General features: G+C 40.3%; 1 protein-coding gene across 19 annotated transcripts in view; it reads left to right on the forward strand.

Annotated features, from left to right (window-relative positions):
- Positions 1-22,753, forward strand: part of SOX5 (SRY-box transcription factor 5) — a 650,623-nt gene that overhangs the window by 472,971 nt on the left and 154,899 nt on the right. For 17 of the 19 annotated variants that reach the window (XM_062591596.1, XM_062591577.1, XM_062591562.1 and 14 more), the window contains one exon: positions 13,918-14,004. The exons of the other annotated variants lie outside the window; for them this stretch is intronic. In XM_062591596.1, the coding sequence (XP_062447580.1) occupies positions 13,918-14,004 (87 nt within the window). The remainder of the gene's footprint in view (positions 1-13,917; positions 14,005-22,753) is intronic. 19 annotated transcript variants of the gene reach the window in all.

Consider the following 22,753-nt stretch of genomic DNA (forward strand, 5'->3'; position numbering starts at 1 on the left):
ACCACACCTGAGAAATGAAGAATGAATAGGATGCTAAATTGCAGATGCTGCAGAGAAAGTAGTCCCTTCCAAGTGGCGCTTTGTTCATCTGAACTTCATCCTACTTCAGTTGTTTCACTAATCTCTTGGGGCTATACAAGAGAATGTTTTGGAAGTGCAGAAGTTGTTGAGTGTGTTTATCAGAAAGGTCTCATTGCAGTCATCCCAAACATTACTTGGGAGCATGTATTCTGGGAAATCTGGGAGAACGAATACACCTACTCCTCCCTCGTTCTATGTTGGAACATACCAGCTCCCAGAATGAGAAAGGACAAGTTTACTGGACAAAGTGGGAGACAGTTAACTGTCAGTGGTAGTTGATCAGACTGGTAGCACACAGGTGAGAGGAGCATTTCTCCTTTTAAAGTAACTTCCCTTCCTCAGAGAAAATACTGACATTCTCCATATTTCTGAGGGACTGTGTTCATTTTACCAGGTCAAAAGAGTTTAATGCTTCTTGATTGTCATCATTGTGTCCAGAGCTACTTTTACGGTGAAGTACCTTAATTCTCGGGAAGAAGTTGTTCTGTTTATGCTCTTACTGGTCTTTGGTGATTCATGAAGCCATCTTGAATGCAGATGATCTTTCTTGTGGAATTGGGTAACTATTTGTGGAGGAAGTTGTAATATCCTGAGGTGAATGGAGGTAGTCCAAGTTCCCTAAAATAGTCTGGAAAAGCTGTGCTGAGGGCATGAGTAAAATTCCTTTCTGGCAAAAAGGAAATAAGATTTTGTCCCTTTCAAGCAGCAGCAATGACTTGAAGGCAATGGCTTGTCTGAATCTAAATCCTGTTGTCTCTTCTGACAGCAGAAGTTTAGTGTTACTGTTCTTTGGCTCTTCTCTCCCATGTTTGCCTAGACTGCTCCAGTTATCTGTCGGAGGGCTGGGTAGTGGGGGAGGTCAATGGTTGTATTCATTTTCGATAGTCAGGGAGTGGCTGGAGAGTTGCACTGACTGTCCTGCTCCTTCAGTGCATTGTGTAATATAGGTACATTTTGGATTTTGACAAATGAGTCCCTTTTCTTAGTCTTGTTCTTTCCCTTTTCTTTGTGTTGTTTTCTTTGTCTTTTCTTTCCTTTGACTTTTCTTGTTTTTCCTTCCAACTTTCCCTTGTCTAGAACTATTATATTAAGGAACTTTACGTAATAGACTTCCTCTGATTTCTCTTCATTTATTTGGGGATAGCTTGTCAGAGCTGTTACATAGCTGAACCACTTGTGATCTTGATTTTATTCCTCAACTCAGGAAGAAAAATGCTAGATCAAAAGGAAACCCAGTGTATTTCCTTTCCCTATTTACGCTGAAAATAACAGAGTCCAAAAAATCCATGAATGGAGACAAGTGAGAACAAACAGAACAAGTTGTCAAGGCAGATGGAATGCTGTACTTTGGTGGAGAAGCCTGTGTGCAAATCTTGGAAGATTATTTTAAGCAAATTGAAAAATGACATTAGCTTTAATAATTTCTACTTAATTTGACATAATGATTCCATGCAAATATCATTTACCTCCCAACTAGCATTCTGATTTACTGTGAAACTACCTGCACTTCAGAAGCTCTGATTTATAGTGTGCATCTTTTTCTTTATTTATTTATTATTGTTCTTGTCTTTCTGGCATCTGGCAATCGACGATTGAGATTTTGTTTTCACATATGTTGTGCAAGAGGAGTTCAGGATGTGTAGCTGTTTAGCATCAGGCGTATGTGCTTTAATTCTCACTTCCAGTGGTAAAACAGTCTGTCATATTTTTAAAGAGAATAGAAATCTAAGCATACTATATGTTTTCTTCATTGTTTTGGGGGGATATCCTTTTTAGTTTTCTGTTCTCATTTTTTAAAATCTTTTCTGTTTTTTTAATTAAAACCCCAAATGAATATTTTAAAGTTCTTTTGATGTTATCACTAGGCTCAAATTTTAATAGTACATGTTTAATCTAAGAAGGACACAGTCAATTTAATGAGTATAGCCCTTTTGCTATACAGTTATGTCAACTTGTAATTTAAATAAATGGGTCCAGATGATCAAAAGATGGGTACACTATTACCCTCAGTTTGACTGATAAGTTATGACTGTAAACGAACTCGTTACATGCTATGTCAATATTTTGATGTTTTTTAGTATTATATTTTCAACTTTCCAGCATATTTGTGCTTCCAGGTGACTTACTTGCTCATTCACTGATTTTCTTTGGACATGGAATTACTCGATTTGCCTACGTGTTTACATGGTTTGTCAGTTCTGTGGCAGTGCAGGATTTGTCTTTGATGAAACTTATCTGTTATATACAATTTACTAATTGATTAACCTCAGCTAGTAAATACCTGTATGTGAACACATGTATTCATCACTAGGCTCAGAACATCCTTGGCATATTTTTTTTTCCTAGTGGTAAAAAGTCTGATAGCATCATTTAAGATCCTCTTTGGTATAAATAATACTACTTTTAAATAGGTGCAATTGACTTTCATCCAAGGGAAAATTAACTTTTCTTCCATCCGCCATCATTCTCTGAAGAGAATGGTAACATGGGTGGGTGAAATGTTAAGAATGGTAAGGAAAAATTATGTTAACTTTAGAAGAGAGAATGTCTTATTTATTGCCTAACCTTGTAATTACCCTGCAAAAACAAATCCTGCAGGGGCAGGGGAAAACTAAAATAAAAAAGAAGCGTGCGTTCTCTCCGACTTGCGCTTCCCTTACTCCCTCTGTCCCTCCTCGCAGTTTAACTAATGGTCGTATCTCGATGCCCCTCTCCCCACCTACACTCGCCTGACATCATAAATTATCCACATCTAAATGGGCAACATTCATTAGCTGTGCACTTTACGGAAAGAGCTAGCTCAGGAGCTAAGCTCTCGCCTATTTTTATTAAAAGTTAAAAAGCTGCTGGCTGTCACGGAAACGGGGGGCTGGGGGAGGCACAATGGAGGACAGTGCCGCAGAGCTAATAAATAAAAATAATAACTATTACCATTGGTTGAGTGACCCGGGGAGAAGAGCACTACCGAGCCATTTGTTGTTCCCTTTCACTTGTCAACAGCAGTGGCTTAAAAGCCTTAGCCATTGTTCGGGGCCTAATAGCACCTGTTGGGAAGATAGGAAGACAGCTGTCAAAAAAAAAAAAAGAAAAAAGAAAGAAAAGAAAAAAAAAGGGGGGGGGGGGAAAGAGGATGGGGGAGGAGAGTGGAAACCACTGATTAGTTCAGTAACCTGTACTTTGGTGCAGCTGCACTTGGACATCTCATGACTCGAATTCCGAGGTGTGGTCTCTCTCCTCCGTGGTTCTCCATCCTCTGTTCCCCAGAGAAGAAGGCTCTTCTTCCCCGAGCTCCCGGGAGGAGCGCACCCTGAACCTGAGCCAAAAGCTGCCAGGAACGCCAAGCAAAAGGACCTGATGAACGTGTGCCAGGCTCTGAGATTAGTGATAGCTAACAAAAACGAAAAGAAAAAAACCCAAAACAACAACAACAGTAAAAACCTCAAGCTAAGCCTCAGCAGAAGTTGTGGCTTTTTGAAAAGATTACGTGTTTTACCTTTTTTGTTCTTTTTCTTTTTTAGTTTCTCTCTTAAGTTGACAATTACAGCTGTTCTTTCCTCTTCCGCAGCGTAAAGGTGATGTGTAAGAAAGGCTTAGAAGTAATGCGCTCCAAGTATCAACCACCCCTTTTACAGCTTGTAATCTAGGGGCCAAAGTTGCATATTTTTTGGTAGTATGAGACAGTAGCTGTGGCAGGGGCTGACGCATGTGCTATTTAGAAGGTTGTCTCCTTCACTTCATCACACACAATCCTTGCTTTTGTGATTTTTGGGAAAACTAAGAGATCTCTCTCTCTCTCTCTCTCTTTTTTTTTTAAAAGTTGTTTTGAGATTTTCGGGTAAAAATGCTACAGTAACAGTGTGCAAAGCATTATGTTGTTGCTGTTGAATTGCAGTATTTTAAGTGCAGTGATTTAGGTTTGAGAAAGATTTCCCTGAAATTCTAGACAAAAACTGATTCTAGATACATATCTTAGAGTTATTTAGATGATACACTTTTTAGTGATTTTGGAATGCTTTTTTTTTTTTTTTTTTTTTTTTTTTTTTTTTTTTTGAGAGAGAACTTTATTTACTTAAAAACAGGAGTTTGGCACAAGAGATCATTTCTACCTAGGGATAAACTCTGGAATCTCACTAGAATATCTTTAATATTCAGTGTTAATACCCATAAAAAGTTAGTGTATAGCTGTCTTGTTAAATGCTTTTTTAAGCCCTCTTGTTTTCTAAGGAAAAATTAGCAGACCAAAAACATTGCTCTCTGCTAATATTAACAAGCTATTATAGCCCTTTAATTAGAAACTGGGTATGTTGATAGCAGTAATATAAAAATCTGTTTTAGAGGAATATGTGTTTCAGTGGAATATCTTTGTCTAACAGAGACAGAAAAATAAAACTGAAGTGAAATTTAATGGTATTTAATTCCAGATGTCTCTGTTTATATGTTGTTACTCTTGAAATAGTTTCTGGAAATATTAAAACATCTTTGTGGTTTCAGAGTTCCAGTGATGCTCAGGCTTGGTATAGTGCCTCCTTCTGTCAACTGAAGACAGTTTTTTTGCTGGGTGGACCACTCTTGAGAAAATCAATTCCTTCTTTCATGTAGTGATGTCTGGTTCTAAAGGGGTATAAAAAAGTTGAAGGACACATATTAAGGCAAAGTTCTCTTTTTTCATCCATAGGAGATTTTTTTTTATTTTCCCATTGCCCTTCTTTTCCAAAGATTACTACTTATGTAATTGTAACATCAATGAAAAAGGAAAAGGTTGCTGTTCAGTTACTTGAAAATGAATTATTCCATTTCATTTATTAATCTATTTTTTTGGATGTCAGGGAAGAGTATGGGGAATGTTTTTAAATTTAGTTTTAGTTTGTGGGGGTGTTTAAATTAATCTTGGATTAAAAATTTAGTAAGGTTAAATAACTTGCTTCCTTCTTGTCTGTTTATTTAAATGAAGATGAAGAAAATGATGGTAATGGGGAATTGGGATCATTCTAAAGATTGTGTATACTATACTGAAAAAGATGTTCCAGCAAAAGTTCTGCCAGCGAAATGCCGCTTTTGGCAGAATGTGTTCACGGTCAGCTCTTTCAGCCAGCTCCCTGGCCTGGATCTCCAAAGGCTGTTGGGAGCATAATTCCTTTCCAGAATGAGATTTATGCTCCTGAATGCCTTTGGGAGTCCAAAACATTGAGTCCCAACCAATTTCAGTGACAAAAGATATATTGTTCTGTGCACGGTATCCAGTACCGTTCGCAGTGCCTCGGTGTGCCCTTCTCTGGGGGGACCCACTTGCTCTGATGCAGAACTGGAAAGGCAGAGACTGAATGGATTCTCCACTCTGAGGACTGGCCGTGCCCTACTGTTGTATTTGCCAGGACAAGGATTTAGATGGAGGGTAGCCGAGCAGTGACTATAAACCCTACGGTCTTCCAGTCTATTTTCAGAAGAGTTAAACTGGGAGGAATGGTGCTTTTGTGACTCTCCTGTGAGTAATGCAGCCACATCTTCCTGCAAATCTGAGACAAGCAACAGCAGCTCCAGACTTGATGGAGAAGGCCAGGTTCTTAGAGGAGCGTGCGAAGCACACCACTGTCCAGCTGTGCAAGCACACAAATATGAATACCACCCTGACAATAGAGGAACAGGTGGCAATTATCAGATAGCAGCTTGCAACCCTGCATTGTTATTGCTTGGAGGGTAGTCGGCGCGCTCTTAGGAGCCTTGATGATGGGGTCTGCTGTCGCGAAGGTATGCAAGGTAATAAAGCATGCACTCTACAAGTTAGCGTGCTGGAAATCACAGAGGGGTTGAATGACCTGGGATTCCCTGTTTTCTGAGTGACAGTGGGAATGCATGCTTGTTCCCTGACTCAACACTGTTAATCAAGAGGTGTTTTTGTCGGTTCTGCAGGCCTCAGAAGGGCTTCACAGAAATGTTATTGACATAAACGTTGTCAATCCAAAAAAGTGCATGATAGACAGACTTTTAGAAATATTAACATTTTTTACACTCTGAAAACAAACTCTATCATGAAACTTTATATCAGTAAAGAGAATGGAAGCTGAGAAAATTTTGACTATTACCTGTGTACTTCAAAAATGAAGAGAGTCTGCTTGTGGGAGAGTGAAGGGCTAGTGGAAGGTATGTCATGACAAACCTGATTTCGTTGTGTTGTGTATGTCATATCCAGAGCTCCTGGAGTGAATGAGTGAAGCTACCATTTATTGAAATGAAACAGCCTGAAAAGTATACAATTAACAGTACAACTGCCAGTACGTTCAGGTGATGGAAACTATAAAAAATTCAGACAATAGCCTGACTGTTCCTGAGGGTGTAGTTCAGTGAGATGCTGGTTTTGGCTGCAAACCTAGCTTAAGGCGTCCCCATGCCCTCCCCCCTCTTACTTAGCCATGTGTTCTTGCCTTGCGCTGCAGTTTGCTGGCTCCTTGCTTGCATCCTAAGGAATAATTAGTTCAGCAACTAGTAGTATAGTGTATCTGAAGACTACTCAAACCTTTTCTTCCTAACAAATATATTTATATTTTTAGGAAATATTTTCTTGCAAAACTGGGTGTATGTAGTGGTGAGCAGTTGTAAAAATAGCTGCTTGTATATTTGTAGATTAAGTAAAATCATGGTTTTTGTGGCATTCACAGACTACTGATTTTGATTTAAAAGTCTTGAATATTTTTTTTATTGTGCTACAGAAACTTTTCGAGATTTGTGAATTATTTTTGTAGCACAAGAAGCAGTATTCTTATGCCAAGAATCACAATATAGATGTCTGATCATTCAAATACTGTATACTTCATCAATGCAACATGATGGTATTGCAAAACAGAACCAGCAACTTGCAAATAAGTCTCCTGTTATAAAGTGTACACAAAATTGTTCAAACATGTGCAACAAGAATACTATGGTGACCTGATCTTGTTGTGCACCATAGGTGACCATGGTCACCTCTGTACAGAGCAGTTGTTTTTGTGCTCTGAAATAAAATGCTATGGGAACTAACATGTGGCTGGGGTTGGGACTGGAGATTACAAGAACAGGAAGCCTGGTTATTCTTGCCAGAGAAGGGAGTTTTTAGTAGGTTTGGAAGCCACCTGTGGACATATGTAGCCCAGCTGTTTTCTGCACAGTGGTCATGATGGAGTGGTGTCATAAGTCCTACTATGGTGTGTTGGCCAAGGCATCATAGCTTCATCACATCTCATCAAAGCTTGACTATTTTGTTCAAATCTTTGGGCAGAGATTGAATTTGTTTTAAGAAGACAAACAAACAAAAAAGCCACCAACATGCTACTTTATGGCAGGTCATAAAAGCCCCAGTTAGTCTTTCACCTAGCATCAAATTTTATTTACCACACCTGCGTTTTTTTTTTACAGTCAGACTTTTTCCTGTTGTGACAACTATCTTACATTTGTACAATATTTACCTTTACAGAGGTGTGTCCTACTATCTTTCCAGAAGTCTAAAATGCCTTTAGGCCAATACAAACCTGAAGTAGTGTCTGGATTGCAAGAGAAAACTGCATGTTGTGTGATCTTTCGTTTCCAAACTTAAATAGATTCTGTGTTGTGCCTGCTCATGATTCATAGTGTCTTGCCTAGCTGCATGTAGTTCCTTAAAAGCATGATTCTGTTGATGGAGAAGCATATGTGTATGCAGATGCTGTATGTCTCTGTAACCTGCTGATACCAACCATTTCTTCGCAATGCTGCTTTATTTGCTTTGCTATGAAAATTGTATTATTATTTTGTATAAGTAAGACTTTTGTAATAAAAAGGGTGCGCAAAAAGAAAAATTTCTTGTGTCTGCATGTGCTGTCTGTTACTTTAAAGGAATCCTTCAGCTTGTTTCCTGATTTAAACCAGAAAAGGCTCATTGTGGTGCATGAACAGAGAGCAGCATCTCAGTGTGATGGCACTTTGCTAGGTGAGGGTTGTGGAAATGGTGGAACTGTGGCCAGCAGGTGTAAAGTATTTATGACTGTAGCAGAAGAAAAGGATGAATAATGGATGGATGATATTTGCCTGCCAGCTCTTTCATAATATAAAGGAAGGTGCTTGCCAGAAGTGGAGGGTATATCAGCCAATGTTAAAGTTTATTCGTGATCATTTGTGCCGACCAAATATTCCTTCCTCTAGGAATGACATGTGTTGGCAGGAAATGTCTGGTGGTCTGGCTAGGTATTGAGCAGCTCCTGGCTTCTCTCCACTCTGCTACACTTCATGTCATCATCCTTCTTGAGGCCAAACATCTCTTTCTTCTACTTTGTCCTAAGGAGCCTCTCTCTCTCTCTCTCTCTCTCTCTCTCTCTCTCTCATCCCAGGAAGAGAAGTGTTCACAGTAGTTACGGTGGAGGGAGCTCTGTGGAACAGAGCACCAAGCTCAGACCCAGCGCGAGCCAGCAGCTCCAGAACTCATATTACTGCTCTTTAGCTTGCAGTTGTCTTATCTCAGCCTCTTTCCCTTCTGTAGCAGTGGTCTTTTCTTTGTAACGTCAGAGCTTTGCTATCTCTTTCCCTCCTCAAATACTGTTCTTCTGGAAGTGCCTCGGCTGTGAACGCCCCCTGCCCGCCCCGCACCTTGTTGCAGCGTGATGGAATTACGTCCCTTTCTCTCGAAGCAAGCAGCCGTGTGAGACTGAAAGACCGGGGCCTTGCTTTTAGTAAATAATCAGCAGGAATAGAAATAAGTAATAGGAAGAGATTTGGCAGTGAAGACCATACTAAGCTTTTATAAGTGGATTTCCAGGACTCTGACCCGGCAGCATGGATTCAAAAGAGCTACTGGAGGTTGGGCCTGCAGGGAAGGTTGCGCTGTGGGGCTGCGTTTGGCAGACTGCCGTGGCAGGTTTGGGTACACACGTGCATCTGTGCTGCCGCTGCATCCAGAGTGGGGTTAAGTCACTCCCAAAGGGGAGGTACAATGCTCGAAAAAAATAATCCAGCTTTTAGAAGGTGGCTAAGTTGAATACAAGTCTACCAGACAGTGCTAAAAACGGTGATTCTAACTCCAGCTCTGTAGTGTAGGTCACTTCTGGAAGCAAACTGCTCCTTTCTTCATGTGAAACTTTCAGGCTTTTAAGCAAATTAGTCAATGAAGCCACATTTAAAGGTCAAATACAGAAATAGAGGGACTTGTTAGCATACAAAAAGTGGCTTGCTGTCAATTTACTTGGATCCTTTGCTTTTTAGTACTGTCAGAGCAACTCATCGTATGCAGATGTGTATGCACAGCATGTACAAATGCATGTGTGCATGCACATACACAAACGAGAGTAGTTAAGGGGACGGTTACTGTACCGGGAGTGTGCCGAAGGCCGGTGGCAGAATTCCTGGATGCTGGCTTCAGTCTTCAGGTCTCGTTGTTGCGGATGCAGGAGTGAATCTTGAGCGCTCTTGGCACCCGAGCGCCGGGAGGCGGGCGAGCGACTGGCAGCGCGGGGCGCTGAAGGGCTGCTGTGCTGCTGCAGCGACCTGGCACGGCTGGAAGGCCGTTCACCTGGGGTATTGCCATCCCCAGGAAGCATCAGCGAGCAACAGAGGCGGGGGTGAAACAAGAACAAAATGTGCACTACATATCTCTAGCAAGAGCTAATGACTGATAGCTGCGCTGAAAGGAAATGGCAAAAATCTTTTTTGCGGATTAGTGTGTATTTCTATTAATTCAAGCTGTCTGCTTTTTACCACCATTTGCGTAGTGCTTCCTATTCTCTCTCATCGCGGTCTTTCTCTTTGCTGCCCTGCACATGATCCTCTTTTAACACAGCATCATTGGAACTAAGATGTTTCACAAACATTAATGAATTGCTATTCACAAACAACTTGTTCACAACCGTTTTGCAGATGTGGTCGCACTGTGCTGTGGGTAGACTCGGAAGTGGTTTGCTGCATGTCATAGGACCTACGTTGCAAATAGGTGACGGAGAGTCTTCTTAGCCCAAGCGATTGAATCCTGGGTTCCCATGATAAAGGCATCAAGAGACTTTCTGAACACTCATGATACTTGGAACAGCAGAGCACACAGTGTGTAGCTTTTGGGAAATGGAAACGTAGATTATAACAATAGTTGTCCTGGTGTGTAGATTGTATCCAGGATTTGCCACAATACGACTCAGACATAGCAAAATAGTTCAGTAAAATCCAAGGGGAGAGTAAGTGTTAGGGTAGGGATTAAGAAGAGTAGTTCCTGTGTGCAGACCACCTTTCCAGTTTTAAGCTGTATGCTACATGTGCAAGCATTAGAAGTTTTATTGACTTTCAATGAATGCGGAGAATGAGTGCTTCACAAACAAGATGCAGGGTTTATTTCCTTTCTTAATTTGTGAGCATCATCTTCCCTGTGTAGTCTAAAAAAAACCAAAACAAGACTGCTTTGTTTCTGTATAATTCATGAAAGCTCTACAGTTGTAACCTTTTAAACAGTTATTTTTATTTAATATCTGTAAATTTCAAATCTTTTTTTAATGGAGCGCATAAATGATATAATAAGTGTTTGTTTCCAAGATATGGTGCATAATGTCTTTTACAAGCAGTACTGAAATGTGATAGGCTGAGTATATGTATGAATAGAGTATTTTATATAAGTACAAGATGTTAACATGGTATGTAATAGAATTAAACAAACTTTAATTTAATATAGATCCCTAGGTCTGTGTAGCTGTAGGGGTGGGGAATCTATTGTTTTTAAGAATTAAAGCTCTCTTAATATTAGGGGAAAGACAATAGTTTGCTGATTCTATGTCAGAATTCTGTGGAAGTGCCGTACGTAAAAATCGCAGCTTGAGTCAAGAGAGGTTTGAAATTAAGTTAGTACATCAATTAAATATGATTACGTGGGTTTTTTTTAAACCAAAAATCTATATAATATTATTTTAAATAGTTAACATACAGTATTTCAACAGGGGGAATGCTGATTAGATCACCACAATCTATTTCATGCCATCAGGATTGCAGAGGGGCTTATAATTGTGTTAAATTTTCATATTACTCATAGTCACACATTAATGAACAGATGCATTGTTACTATTGGGATTTTGCCATTTGGCCTTTCACATCTCTGATCATGATTTCCTACTGAGATCTTCACCAGTCGAGCAGAAACTCCGTCATTGATACATGGGCCATCCCTCGCCTTCGTTATTCCTCCCTCGTTTGTTGTAGCTCTTCCTGAATTACCAGCGGAGTCGGGTTGCAGGCAGCGCAATTTGTAACCCGAGTGGCGCGGCTGCAGACAGGGCCGCCGAGTCAATCAGATATTTATTGACCAGGCCGGGGTGGGGGAGAAAAGGGAGGGGAGGGGGGTTAAAAAAAAGAAAAGAAAAGAAAAAGGGAAAACCCTGCTGAATGAAGCCGTGTTCGGGTGAAGGGCAGGCGCTGCCCGCCCGTCGGAGCCGCGCCGGGGGCTGCACCGGGCCGCCAGCCGCTGCCGCGGCTGTAGCGCGGCGGGCAAGACGGAGCGCTTCTGCTCCGTTACGAGCGCACTGCAGCGAATATTTTGTCTAGCTGCGGGGGGAAAAAGCTTTGTCCTGGCCTTTGCTGACAACGGACTTGGAAGCATGGCGGTGTGCTCGCGGGGCCTGCCGCTTCGGGAGCCCGTTGTCAGCCCTCACGGAGCGCCCCGCGAAGGTTTCTTCGCTGCCGGGGCCTGGCAGGCAGCCGTCTCCGCGCCGCCCGCCTGGGCGCTCGCCTGTTTACATGCTCCTCGCAGATTTTTGAAAAGCACACAGGGAAAAAAAAAAAAAAAAAAGAAAGAAAACAGCAGTGTTTATTTGACCTATTCAGATATGTTTTTTAAAAAAGGTTTCCTTCGGGAGTGTTTACAGGGCCTGTGCAAACTTTGGAAGTGTTAGAGACAGCGGCTAGAGCAGGGTGGAAACTTCTTAGGATGACCTCTGCCTCGGAAATGTTAATTGCAGGGCAGCTTCTCGCATCTCTGTCGCTATCACTTAATTGCACTCTTAGACTTTCTAACAACAAACCCGTCTGAGTGGAATCCGGGGTTACTCAGGCCTTGGTCAGTGACAGGAGCAAACCTCAATTCCAGCTGCTGCTCCAAGGAAACTTCCAGGTACACTTTTCCGAGAGCAGATTGGAGACGGAGGGGGGGTTGCAGAGCGTATACGCATGTCACGGAAAATTGCTGGTCTGCCGGCAGCTGGTTCCTGCTAGTTGCTAAGCGCTCAGCACCTCGCCGGATGCAGGCGTGTGCGCGTACGTGCGTGTCCGTGTGTTTGCACGCCTGGGCAAGGGAGCCTGGGAGGGAGGTGTAAAGCAAGAGGGCATCCCTGCGCCTGTGTCGGCGTAGTTAATTCCGCATTAGTATTACACTGTGTGTGTGTGTGTATATGCGTGCGTTGTTTTTTATTTAACAGGAATCTGGGCTTGCTCGTTTCATTGTATTTGACAAATGCTTTGTAAAGGGAGGGGGGAAGGATACATTAATAGCATTTAAAGAAAGAAAGTGAGAGGGGAAGACCCCCAGTGATACAGTTCTATTAAAACTGGCACAAAGATTTTACAGCACTGCGTCCTTAGAGCTTTAAGTTGGGGGTTCAAGAAAGTAGGCAGAATTAGCCAAACAAGATAATGAAGGTTCCTCATAATGGTTTTTACTATGGGGAAAATTAACCAGTTGCTAATAATTGTATGGTCTCTAGGCCAGACGGTCCCTTTGATAAGTTAACATGTACTCCCTTTATGCTCCTAGTAGGGGGTAAACAAATGCCTGAACAAATACAAATACACATAAACACAAATGTGGAGAATAGCAGTATATGTCTTAGATCCAGATAATAAGTGTGGGTATTGTTATTTAGATGGCGCATACTGGGACACTTATCTTTTAGTACACTCCATTTTCTAACTGAATGCAGTGCTAATCGTGGGATTGAAAGCTATTGTAATTGTGTACCCATCTAAATGCTGACAAGAATATACAATTACATTGTTTGGAATTGAGTTTAATGTTCTCTGAATTTTATTAGCATTTATATTTATTTATGCATTAAAATTCTACACAAAAAGAGGTCAGAATACAAGAGTTATAGACATAAATATCAGACCCATCCACACCCTCACTGCATTTTTCCTGAAAATACCGAACAAATATATTTTATTTTATTTTATTTTTAAAGGAAATGATAGAATCTGAAATGAGCAAATAATGGGTTTCCATTCTAAGCAATGCCTTTTCTCTCTCTGGGTTTTGCAATCTTTTAAAGCATTTTTCATACCCAACTTTTTATTATTATTTATAATGTGTGTGTTACTGGAAAACCTTGCCACAGTATGCTTACCACCACGCGATGTTTAAACACACATTATAAAGTGGATGTAATTGTAAACACTCAGAGGGATATAATTACATGTAGCAGATTTAGGAGCTAATTCTTTGCCTCTCTCTCTCTCTCTCTCTCTCTCTCTCTCTCTTATTCTCTCTCTTTACTCTGCATTTTATCAACATAATTATTTTTTGACTGCAGCCTAACACCCTGAATTTGACAAGCATCCATTATAAGCAGGAACTTGTTCACCAAATTGAAAAACAATGAACTGCAGGTTTATATGTGCCCATTGTCATAGGGAATTACTATGGCTTTGTTCCACAAGAGGAAAAAGCTAATAGTTTTGAAACAGCAGGTGACAAAACACATTCTCTCTTTTTTTTTTTTCTTCCCCTCCCCTCTTATCAGTTTGTTGATGAAGTCATTACGAACTGGGGCCCAGAGTAGGGTTGGCCTTATTTTTAGCAGATAGACTTTTAATGAGTTCTATTGTGAAGACAGTCATGTTGATTTGCTTACATTTTTTTTCCCCCCCTTCACTCAGAAACTCCCAGTATTGAAAAGCTACTATCAAAGGACTGGAAAGACAAGCTTCTTGCCATGGGATCAGGGAACTTTGGAGAAATAAAAGGTAACACTGTTTCTGTGCTAAAGCAAATTGAGAATGAAAAATACGTTTATCACTGCCTTTATGGAACTTTGTTTGTTTGTTCTTCCTCCTTCCCCTCCCCTTGAAATATCTTAATTTGGGACTTAAATGAAGTGTATGCTCCCTGAGAGAAGCAAAATGGCACGTTGTCCTAAGCTGATGTACTTATACAAGACTTTTGTTGCATATTTTGTTTTGTGTTACAGGATGCATCCTATTGTTAGGCCTAAGTAAAAGTCAGTTCACATATCGAACGTAGGCTTATGCGGTGTTGAACTATAGTAGAATTCAGCTTCTGAAATCTGAGGGTGACCGGAAGTCCTTGCTATTTTTGGTACCGATTTTGGCAATGTAGATTTTTATGACTTTTCTATGTGTTGAGGGGGAAAAAAAAGAGCAAAGTTTGTGAAATGGTACCTCTAGGTACTGAAATTAGCCAGTGCAGATTTTAAAAGACAGCGTACAACATCTGTGCACTAAAGCATGTTTTTTTAAAGCCCTACTCCAGAAGGAAAATGACAAAATTTGACCACTCTCCAGCAGCAGTAGCTTCTGCTTTGCCAAGATACTTCCCCATTTTATATATGTGAGGTCATTGCAGGGAACCTGTAGTTGTTTTCATGTAATTTAATATTTTTGTAATTCTTCGTCCTTACTTGTGATGAAGAACTGACTCAAAATACATGTGTGTCCAAAATACATAGCTTTCAGAGCAGCCATTATCCATCTGAAAAGAAACAGTGACTCTGATTCTTCTCCCATTTATATCAGTGTGCATCTGGAGCAGCACAATCAAAGCCAATGTTTTTTGGAAATGTTAAAGTGGTTATGAGATCAGAACTGAACTCTACGTTTTTGTTTTTAAGCTGGGTTATATTTCTCTCATTATTTTTAGTTGGTCTGTTTACTAGGGCTGGCCGCAGTGCTTAGGTCCTTATTCAGATAAGCTCCTAAAGCTTGTGCCTAAAAGGTTTAAGGACCTTCTGCACAGGAGATGGCAACATTCAGTGAAGCATACAACATGAAACCAGATCTGTGGAATTGCTCTGTAGTCTGCTCTGAGAGGCTAATGTATTGGTATATGTGCAAACTTAGTGTTATTTTAATTCAATGTGTCTTCCAACTTGTCACAAATAAGCCACCAGCATTAGTTTGCTCTAGTCCTCTGACTTACACAAGCAGGAAAGTATGCCACTTACTTCCCGAAGCTTCTCCCTAAGAGGCTGTAATTCAAAAGTATGTATTTGTTACATATGTAGGATAACTTTACAAGAGAATATAGTGCTTCAGCCCCAAATAGGCTGAGATATTATTATTATAACAGAGGGCCAACTCAGAGTTTTTTATCCCCACAGAGCATATTTTCTTCATATATGTAGAGCAACAGGTCATAAAGAGGTAGGGTACCCACTGGGCTTCCTTGTGATTTCTGGTTTTTAAAAGTATATTGTTTTAATATAGCATCATCATCTGCAACGAGCTGATTAATCTTTAAGATGTTGGAAGCCTAAGGTACGCCGGCAGCTTTTATTTCCACTTTTGGGTGTGTGTTTCAGCAGTTCTTGCACTTTGGTGGAGCTTCTTTAACTCTTTATCTGCTGGGAGTCTAAGAGTACTCCCGGGGAGTCTCCTCTCCCTTTGGACAACGAGTAAAGCTACTCCGCAGAGAGCTGTGTACTGAGAAGGCAGGCTGCTCCCCGGCCCTGTGATCTTGTTCTGTTGGAGGACAATCTTTCTTCTCCTTTCCTCTCTTTCCTCTTCACAAGTTAAACTTGAAAGCAGCAGCAGCAGCAGTTATATGCTAGCACAAAAGAAATTCAACAGTCCTTTCAGTCTTGCCCGGGGGGAGGATGGGGAGCAACAGCACAGCCTCAAAGAGGAGTTTGCTTTGCTTTAATTTTTGTTTTTTAGCTTCATATTTTGAGCACAAGTTGAGTTATTGTTCTGTAGCTCTGTTCAAAAGCCTCACATCTGACGCTTTTCAGTGCAACTGTGCTTCTATGGTTGGGGGCATGGTTATTAGGTGTTTGGATCAGGTTTGGCAGTAAGCTGTGAAAACAGGCACTGGTTTATTTTTCCTACTGACTGCCGTGACAGTTGCAATTATTGTCCATTGTTCCTAGGTGGCTGGAAAGGAGGGAGGATACAATAGAGCATTGCCCTCTGGGGGTAAATGAATTTGACTTACAGGTTCTTGGGGGGTCACGGCGGCTGATTATTTAGTGCCCAGGAATGTGGTTTTCATGGCACCGCGGGCCATGAGCGGCCCACAAACAATGGCTCAGCTGTATTGCAGCTGTAGTTAGTGAGACAACATGAAAGGTGTGCAAGTTGAGCGGTTCTTATACTCATATATGCGGGTACAAACACACATATATTATGCCAGAAAATGTTGTTGTCCTTCTATATGAATGTGGAGTTATTAAGTCTTCCAGTTGTGATTTTTTTTTAATTAACTTCTCTCTATATTTGGCTTGGCAGCTGCTTTTTTTTTTTTTTTTTTTTTTTTCATTTCTCTGCTAGTGATATTTGGAAACACCGCACAAGTAGTGTCTTATTATTAATACACCCTGGAATGTGGACAGCAGTAGAAGCTGCACTGTCTAACTGTCTTATGCATTGAATAGTTTTTTCCATCTAACTGTTCAAACTTCCATTGTGTTTTTCATTAGATCTGGGGGATGTCATATGCTGAAGTCTCTGCACTGGGCTACACATTGTTAATGCCCAGGTCTATGTTATCACTATAGAACTTTATTCTCTGGTAGAGATTAAAAGAAAGGGGATTAAAATGAAGCCTTTATTTTCTATTAGTGTTGTTTCTTTTAAGTTAGAAAACATTAATGTTTTATTAAAGGTGGGAGAGTTTGTGAATGGCTGGAATAAGCAATCAGACTCCCTAATTTTGGATTCAGTTCGTCCTCTTACTTGCTTTGTTACTTTGAGCAGCTTTTTTAAGTCCCCTTTTCTTCATTTGTGTGCCTGTAAAATGGAAGAATCGTCATAGAGTATCTATAGAGGTCTAGTTATAGACTTTAAGATCTCAGTTAAAAGGCGCTATTGCTGTCTAGTTACTAAAGAAAGAGGAAATACAATGTTACATTCCAGGGCTTCCTTGAAACATACTGCAAGGATATACCTTCATACTTAAAATGAGGCAAAATCTAGAAGCTATCATAAGGGTAGAAATGTAGTTCAAACATGCCTGTATATTTAGGAGGGTAGTACGGGGCTAAATAAGTAGTACAAGCTTAGCAATGGAGATTTCTAAAGAAATTTTGTTTTGAAAACCATGCAATTCTTATTCTGTTCAGAACAAGTCAGTCTCTAGCAAAACACACGAAACACGTAGTTAAATTGAAATACTTAAAAACTGTAAAACTATGTATTGAATTACCTATATTTGTCATATTTGAGAACAGGCCTCAAAAGGCCTCTGGATTATTCATGGATAATGCGGTTTATGTATTCAGTGAAGCAGAGAGTGTGTCAGGTCTCAAACTGATCATCTGTGGGAAGGAGAGTTATGCTGTCTTTCTACTTTTGGTGCAGCCTTCTGATGTCTCTGAACTTCAAGGTGAAAGTCGTTGCTTTCCTCAAAGCAACATTACTGACTGCAGCAGATGCAATGTGTAGGATGCACCACTGATTCGACTGGATATAAGAAGTATATTCCACATCCAGCAGTAACAGTGACCATCTCTGTACGCAGAAAATGGACATGAGACTTGTGTTTCACTGGTGCTGGGTCCCTTCTGAGCGGGCCTCAGGGGACAGCGGTGGCCCCTCAGGTGGCCTTCAGCGGTTTCAGTGCAAGGTGCTCAGTCTCCCTAGTGCTGGTGTGACTAAGGCGGCTTTAACCGTGAGGAGAAAGCTTTTGAAAACTACCCCAGTGTACACAAGGCCTTTTTGCTAATCTCCTTCATCTCACCGTTATCAAGAGTTGTCAGGCAATAAGAATACGTATTTCATATGTTCCCCACTTAGCTAATTGTGAAGGGGGGTGCGGAACAATAGGCTGACCGGGCTCGGAGGCTGATCTTCCCGCGGGGGTTTTCTGTTGAGGCGAAGGCCGTGATTGCGCCTGAGGCTCTAGGAACGGCTGGGCAAGCCTGAACCTGATCTGTTTGTTGCTGGTTTGAAAATCCTTCTCCATTGTGCAGGTTAGTTCCTAAATGACACCGACGAACCGTTCTCTGCGCCCACCGTAAAAGGGATCGCTGTTAGGGCAGATTCAGCTCTCCGTTGCATCCCCTTAAATCCAGATGACTCCAAAGAGTTTACTGCAGTAACTCCAGATGTGTGAGTTTATTTGAAAGGAAGATTAGTGTACCAGTCCTAATGTTTAATGCATTATGACACAGACATTTATTTTGTCCAAGAATCTGTGTTCCAAGTTGCATGAAGTATCAGTGCAGGTATTTATATGAAACCGTGTTTGATGTACGATAGAGCTGTGTTTGCGGAAGACTTTAATCTTGCTTATATATTCAGAAGATGGGGCATGAGAGAGTATGCACTGAACAGTCTTACGACTGCCAATAATGGATAAAGAGAAATAATCCATTCAGTGATACTATAGCTCATCAGGGCCCATGAATTAAAGACATATGTTATGTAGATTCAATGTATGGATTAAAACGGATAATCTGGTAGGTGACACACAGAATCTTGAGATAAGTGGGCTATGCAGATTCGGTATATGGATTGTGACGGATAATTCCATTTAAGTAACACTGGACAAGTTGAAGACAAGTAAGCTTTGGGTAGTGCTCAGGTTATGTACAGTAATCCAGTGAGTGACACTCTGGATCTCATAATCTGTAAACTGAAGACAAGAAAGCTAGGGATTCTGCATTTAGATGTAGAGAGCGAGAAGGCAGGGGAAGGGGAGAGAGCTTATTCATGGGGAAAACACTGGCTTTAAACCTTTGACTAATAAAGCACAGACCCCCAGTGGATGTGTGAAAGATGAAGGCTTTCTCGGGAGCTGTGTGGATTTTGCATTTAAAAATTAATGGCTGAAAAATATTTGCAAGCTTATGTCAGATCTGGACGTTTTGCATTACTTTTTGTAGATAGGATTGTATTTGGAGTGGGGAGAGAAGGAGGGTGAGAGAGTCAAAAGTGAATAAGCTGTGTGTGGTTGTTAGCTTTTAACTGATAGATTCAATATTTATTGCAGCCTACCTAGTATCTTCTCTGTTTATTTTTTGGAGATGTTTAATAGGAGCAATTTGCTGACAGTGAGCTTTTGTCCTTTGCTAATATTTCTAAAGTGCTCGAGAGGGAACCTGCCCAGTGGCACACAGGGGAAACAAAGTTTTGAGAGGGAATTTGGCAGCTACTGAAATAGTGGAGGTTGATCACAGCGCAATGTGATACTCTCCGACTGCAGAGAAGCAGAGCACCAACTGAGCCACACCAACGCAGAACATCTTGCAGACCAACTGGAAGTCTGAAGTGGAGACTCTGACTGGACTAGGCTGCTCCTATTTGACCCTAGAGTAGGAGGTTAGTTGGGGGCAATATCTTTGAAAGGAGGATCCGAGGAAACTTATAGAAAACATAAAAAATGCAAAAAAATGAGGATTTATGACAAAGCAGCAGCATCACACTGTTCTGGAATCTCTCTTTCTCCTTTTTTTTTTTTTCTTTTTTTTTTCCAAGTGAAGATACTTATAGAAATAAAAATGAGGTTTTCTATTTAAATCAAATACACATTTTTTTAAAAAAGAGAAAGATTATGAATAGTGAAAAATATACTGAAATTGAACTAATTAAAATAGCAAATGCCAGTGGTTTTATTTTGTTTGAAGATATGGAGGCCAAACCACTGTATTTAAACATCGGCCAGGGTGTTGGATGACAAAAGGAACTTAAACCAGTTCTTCTTTGTACTAAAAGTACCTCAGAGATTTGCTGAGAGTGATGAATGTTGCTGAGCTACAATTACCAGTCTGTCAAAATGAAGTATATATACATACACATACATAGTTTTTACTGTTTTTTACTGCTGCTGCTGCATTAATTCCCCTAGCAAATGCTAGCTTTCTAGCCTAGTAGTTCTCGCTTGTTGTCTAGACAGTAAAACAATGAATAACCTCTGAGAAATTAGTCTTAATACAAATGTTGTCTATTCCTTTTGTAACCTTGACAATAAGTTACTAACCTGGTTAAATACCAGGCTTTGTTTGCTGTCTACTGTACCAAAGCTTTTTATGACAGCAAATAAAGAATATTCACTGACAACTTCTTTCCAGCGTTGCGAAATAGTAATGTGTTGGTCTGTTACAGAGCAGACGGCTGAGTTTTTGTCCCCACAGAATATTAATTCTTGAGGGTAGTAATGGCAAAAGATGGTAATTGTTCATCATTTGTTTTTATTCATTCTGCAAAGTCTTCCAGAGAAGCCTGAAAGATTGAGACAGTCCACATGCTGAAATAACTAACTTCCTTTTAGCTTGATTTTCTAAAAAGGACTTTTATTTGTCAAACACGAAAGATTCATTACATAAACCTGCAGGTACAGACAAGCAGGTTTGAATTCTGGGCCTTTTTCTTATTTTATTTGTTTTTTCTGGTGGCTGTGGCTTACTGAGTAAAAAGCAGTCAGAAAGTTTCCTTTTATTACACTGACTTCCCATATCAAGCAGATGAAGTCATGTAATTTAGCAAGGTAGGTAGCTGTAAGTGATGACAGTCATTGTGTAGTAAAGTTGTCTTAAATGCTTGCTGAAAAATGCTAGTTTTTAGATGTTTATGTCCTGACAGCTCCAAGATTTACTGACTTGAAAAGCTACATGCCAGTTCATAATAAAACACCCTGTAGCATTGACTAGGGAAGCATCAAGGGAGTTTGCACATGTGCACAAGCACATATCCCCATCCACCCACAAACACATACCAGTAATACCATATCAGTACATTATTTAAACTATATACTCATTGCTTGGTAATAAACGCCTGGCATTTCTGTTCAAAGACAGAGAAAAGAAGAGTTTAAATTCTGAACTTACCTCAGCCAGTCAGATCTGTTTACGAGACTACATTTGCTGAACGAACGTAACGTCGGCTCCCCATGGCCTCACATATAGTACTTTAGGTGACGTCAGCAGCAAGTCTGTGTGTGCATCAAGGGCAGAGCAGTCCTCTTTAAAATTAATATCAGGTTTTAATTTGATGTTTTTAAAGGGGGCATGACTAAGACTATTTTGCTTTTAAATAGAAGAAAGCTAGGTGGCTTGTCTATTTTGCTTTCCTGATTCCCTTACTGAGCATAGTAATATCGGGTTTGGATATTTAACGTGCTCAATTTAACTTTAGGGAGTGGGGGTAGAGATAAAAATGGTTCAAAACGGATAAGAAAAAAAGTGTCAAGCAAAGATACCAGAATAAAACTCTGAAGAAAAGATATTTATTTTGTGGACCGGTGTTCTGATATTTTTATTTATTCTTTGGATAAAAAATGTTATTGCTAGTAGGGGTTTAACTCTTCCAAGGCCTGCCTAGTTAGCAGGCTATTCAGTTTGATAAACCTCCTTATCATCCGGTTTTCAATTTGTATTTAAACTCCTACATGCGTAAAATCTCACTGAAAAAAATGCATCACTGCAGTAAATGCTTGAATGTGACTCGGTTTTTAGCTGGTTTGTGGATTGTAGTTACGGCCTTAGCACCCTGTTTCTGCATTATCCCTAAGCTCACTGATAACTGTGTTGTAGCATGGTTCGGTCCCTTGGTTAGCTGTATAGTGTCGATGCTTTCTTCATTCACAGGGTCCCTTTAGAGAGAACCCTACCTGGTATTGAACCTGATCTAGCAAAGATTTATAGGTTCATAAAATTTGTATGCCTGTTATAGTCAATGGTGAAATCCTTGGCTTTACTGCGGTAGTTCTGCTGGTGCCTTCAGCAAGGCCAGCAATCAGACTGCTTACAGTGTGTAAAGTTAAGAGTGACTTTAAGCAAGTTTCAAAGATGTCATGCATCAGTTTTCTCATGTATGAAAGTAATACATAACAGTGCTTTTCTGCCTGCTAACAGTCTTTATGAAGAACAATTAGCAAATGCTTAGAAATTAAAAAATGCTTTATACTGCATGTCCTAATTATTATTATTGTGTCTTATCATCATTTGAAATACACAGAGTACTTCAAAATATTCTTATTTCCATTTATTTATTTCTTTTCCTCCTACAGAGCTTTGTAGAAGCAGGAAGGATTTTTTATTTAGTAACTAGCAGTTAATGATATGAACGTAATACAATATTATTGTGTCTCCCGGGCATTATACTAACACATTGTTTTCTTTGATTTTTCTTTGAAAGACAGATGCTGACAGTTCAAAAGCTATTTAGGTAATTACTTTGATAGTAAACTGACTCGGGGGATAAATTTCACTGTCTGTATGGGTGTGTGCGAGTGTGCACGCCGCCTCTGACTGATAATGTTCCTAGTTGCTTCAGATACGTCACAGAGATCCTGAAATCCGAGCGGGTGCTCCCACCCGCTGCCCCATGTATAGTATGTTAAGTGGCGTGTGGCTGCGAGCAAACGTGCTGATCCCTCAAACATTAGCGGCAAAAGCTTAAAACATCTAGTTAAGAAAATACTGGCAATCCCACCAATCCCAATTTTTCATTTACATTCTCATTCTCTGTAATAGATTAAAATAAAATATTTACTGTTTTGATGGCCAAAGCAGTTTCTCTGCTTTTTTTTCTGCTTCTG

The sequence above is a fragment of the Rhea pennata genome, chromosome 1, assembly GCF_028389875.1.
Source record: "Rhea pennata isolate bPtePen1 chromosome 1, bPtePen1.pri, whole genome shotgun sequence".
Lineage (NCBI taxonomy): Eukaryota > Metazoa > Chordata > Aves > Rheiformes > Rheidae > Rhea > Rhea pennata.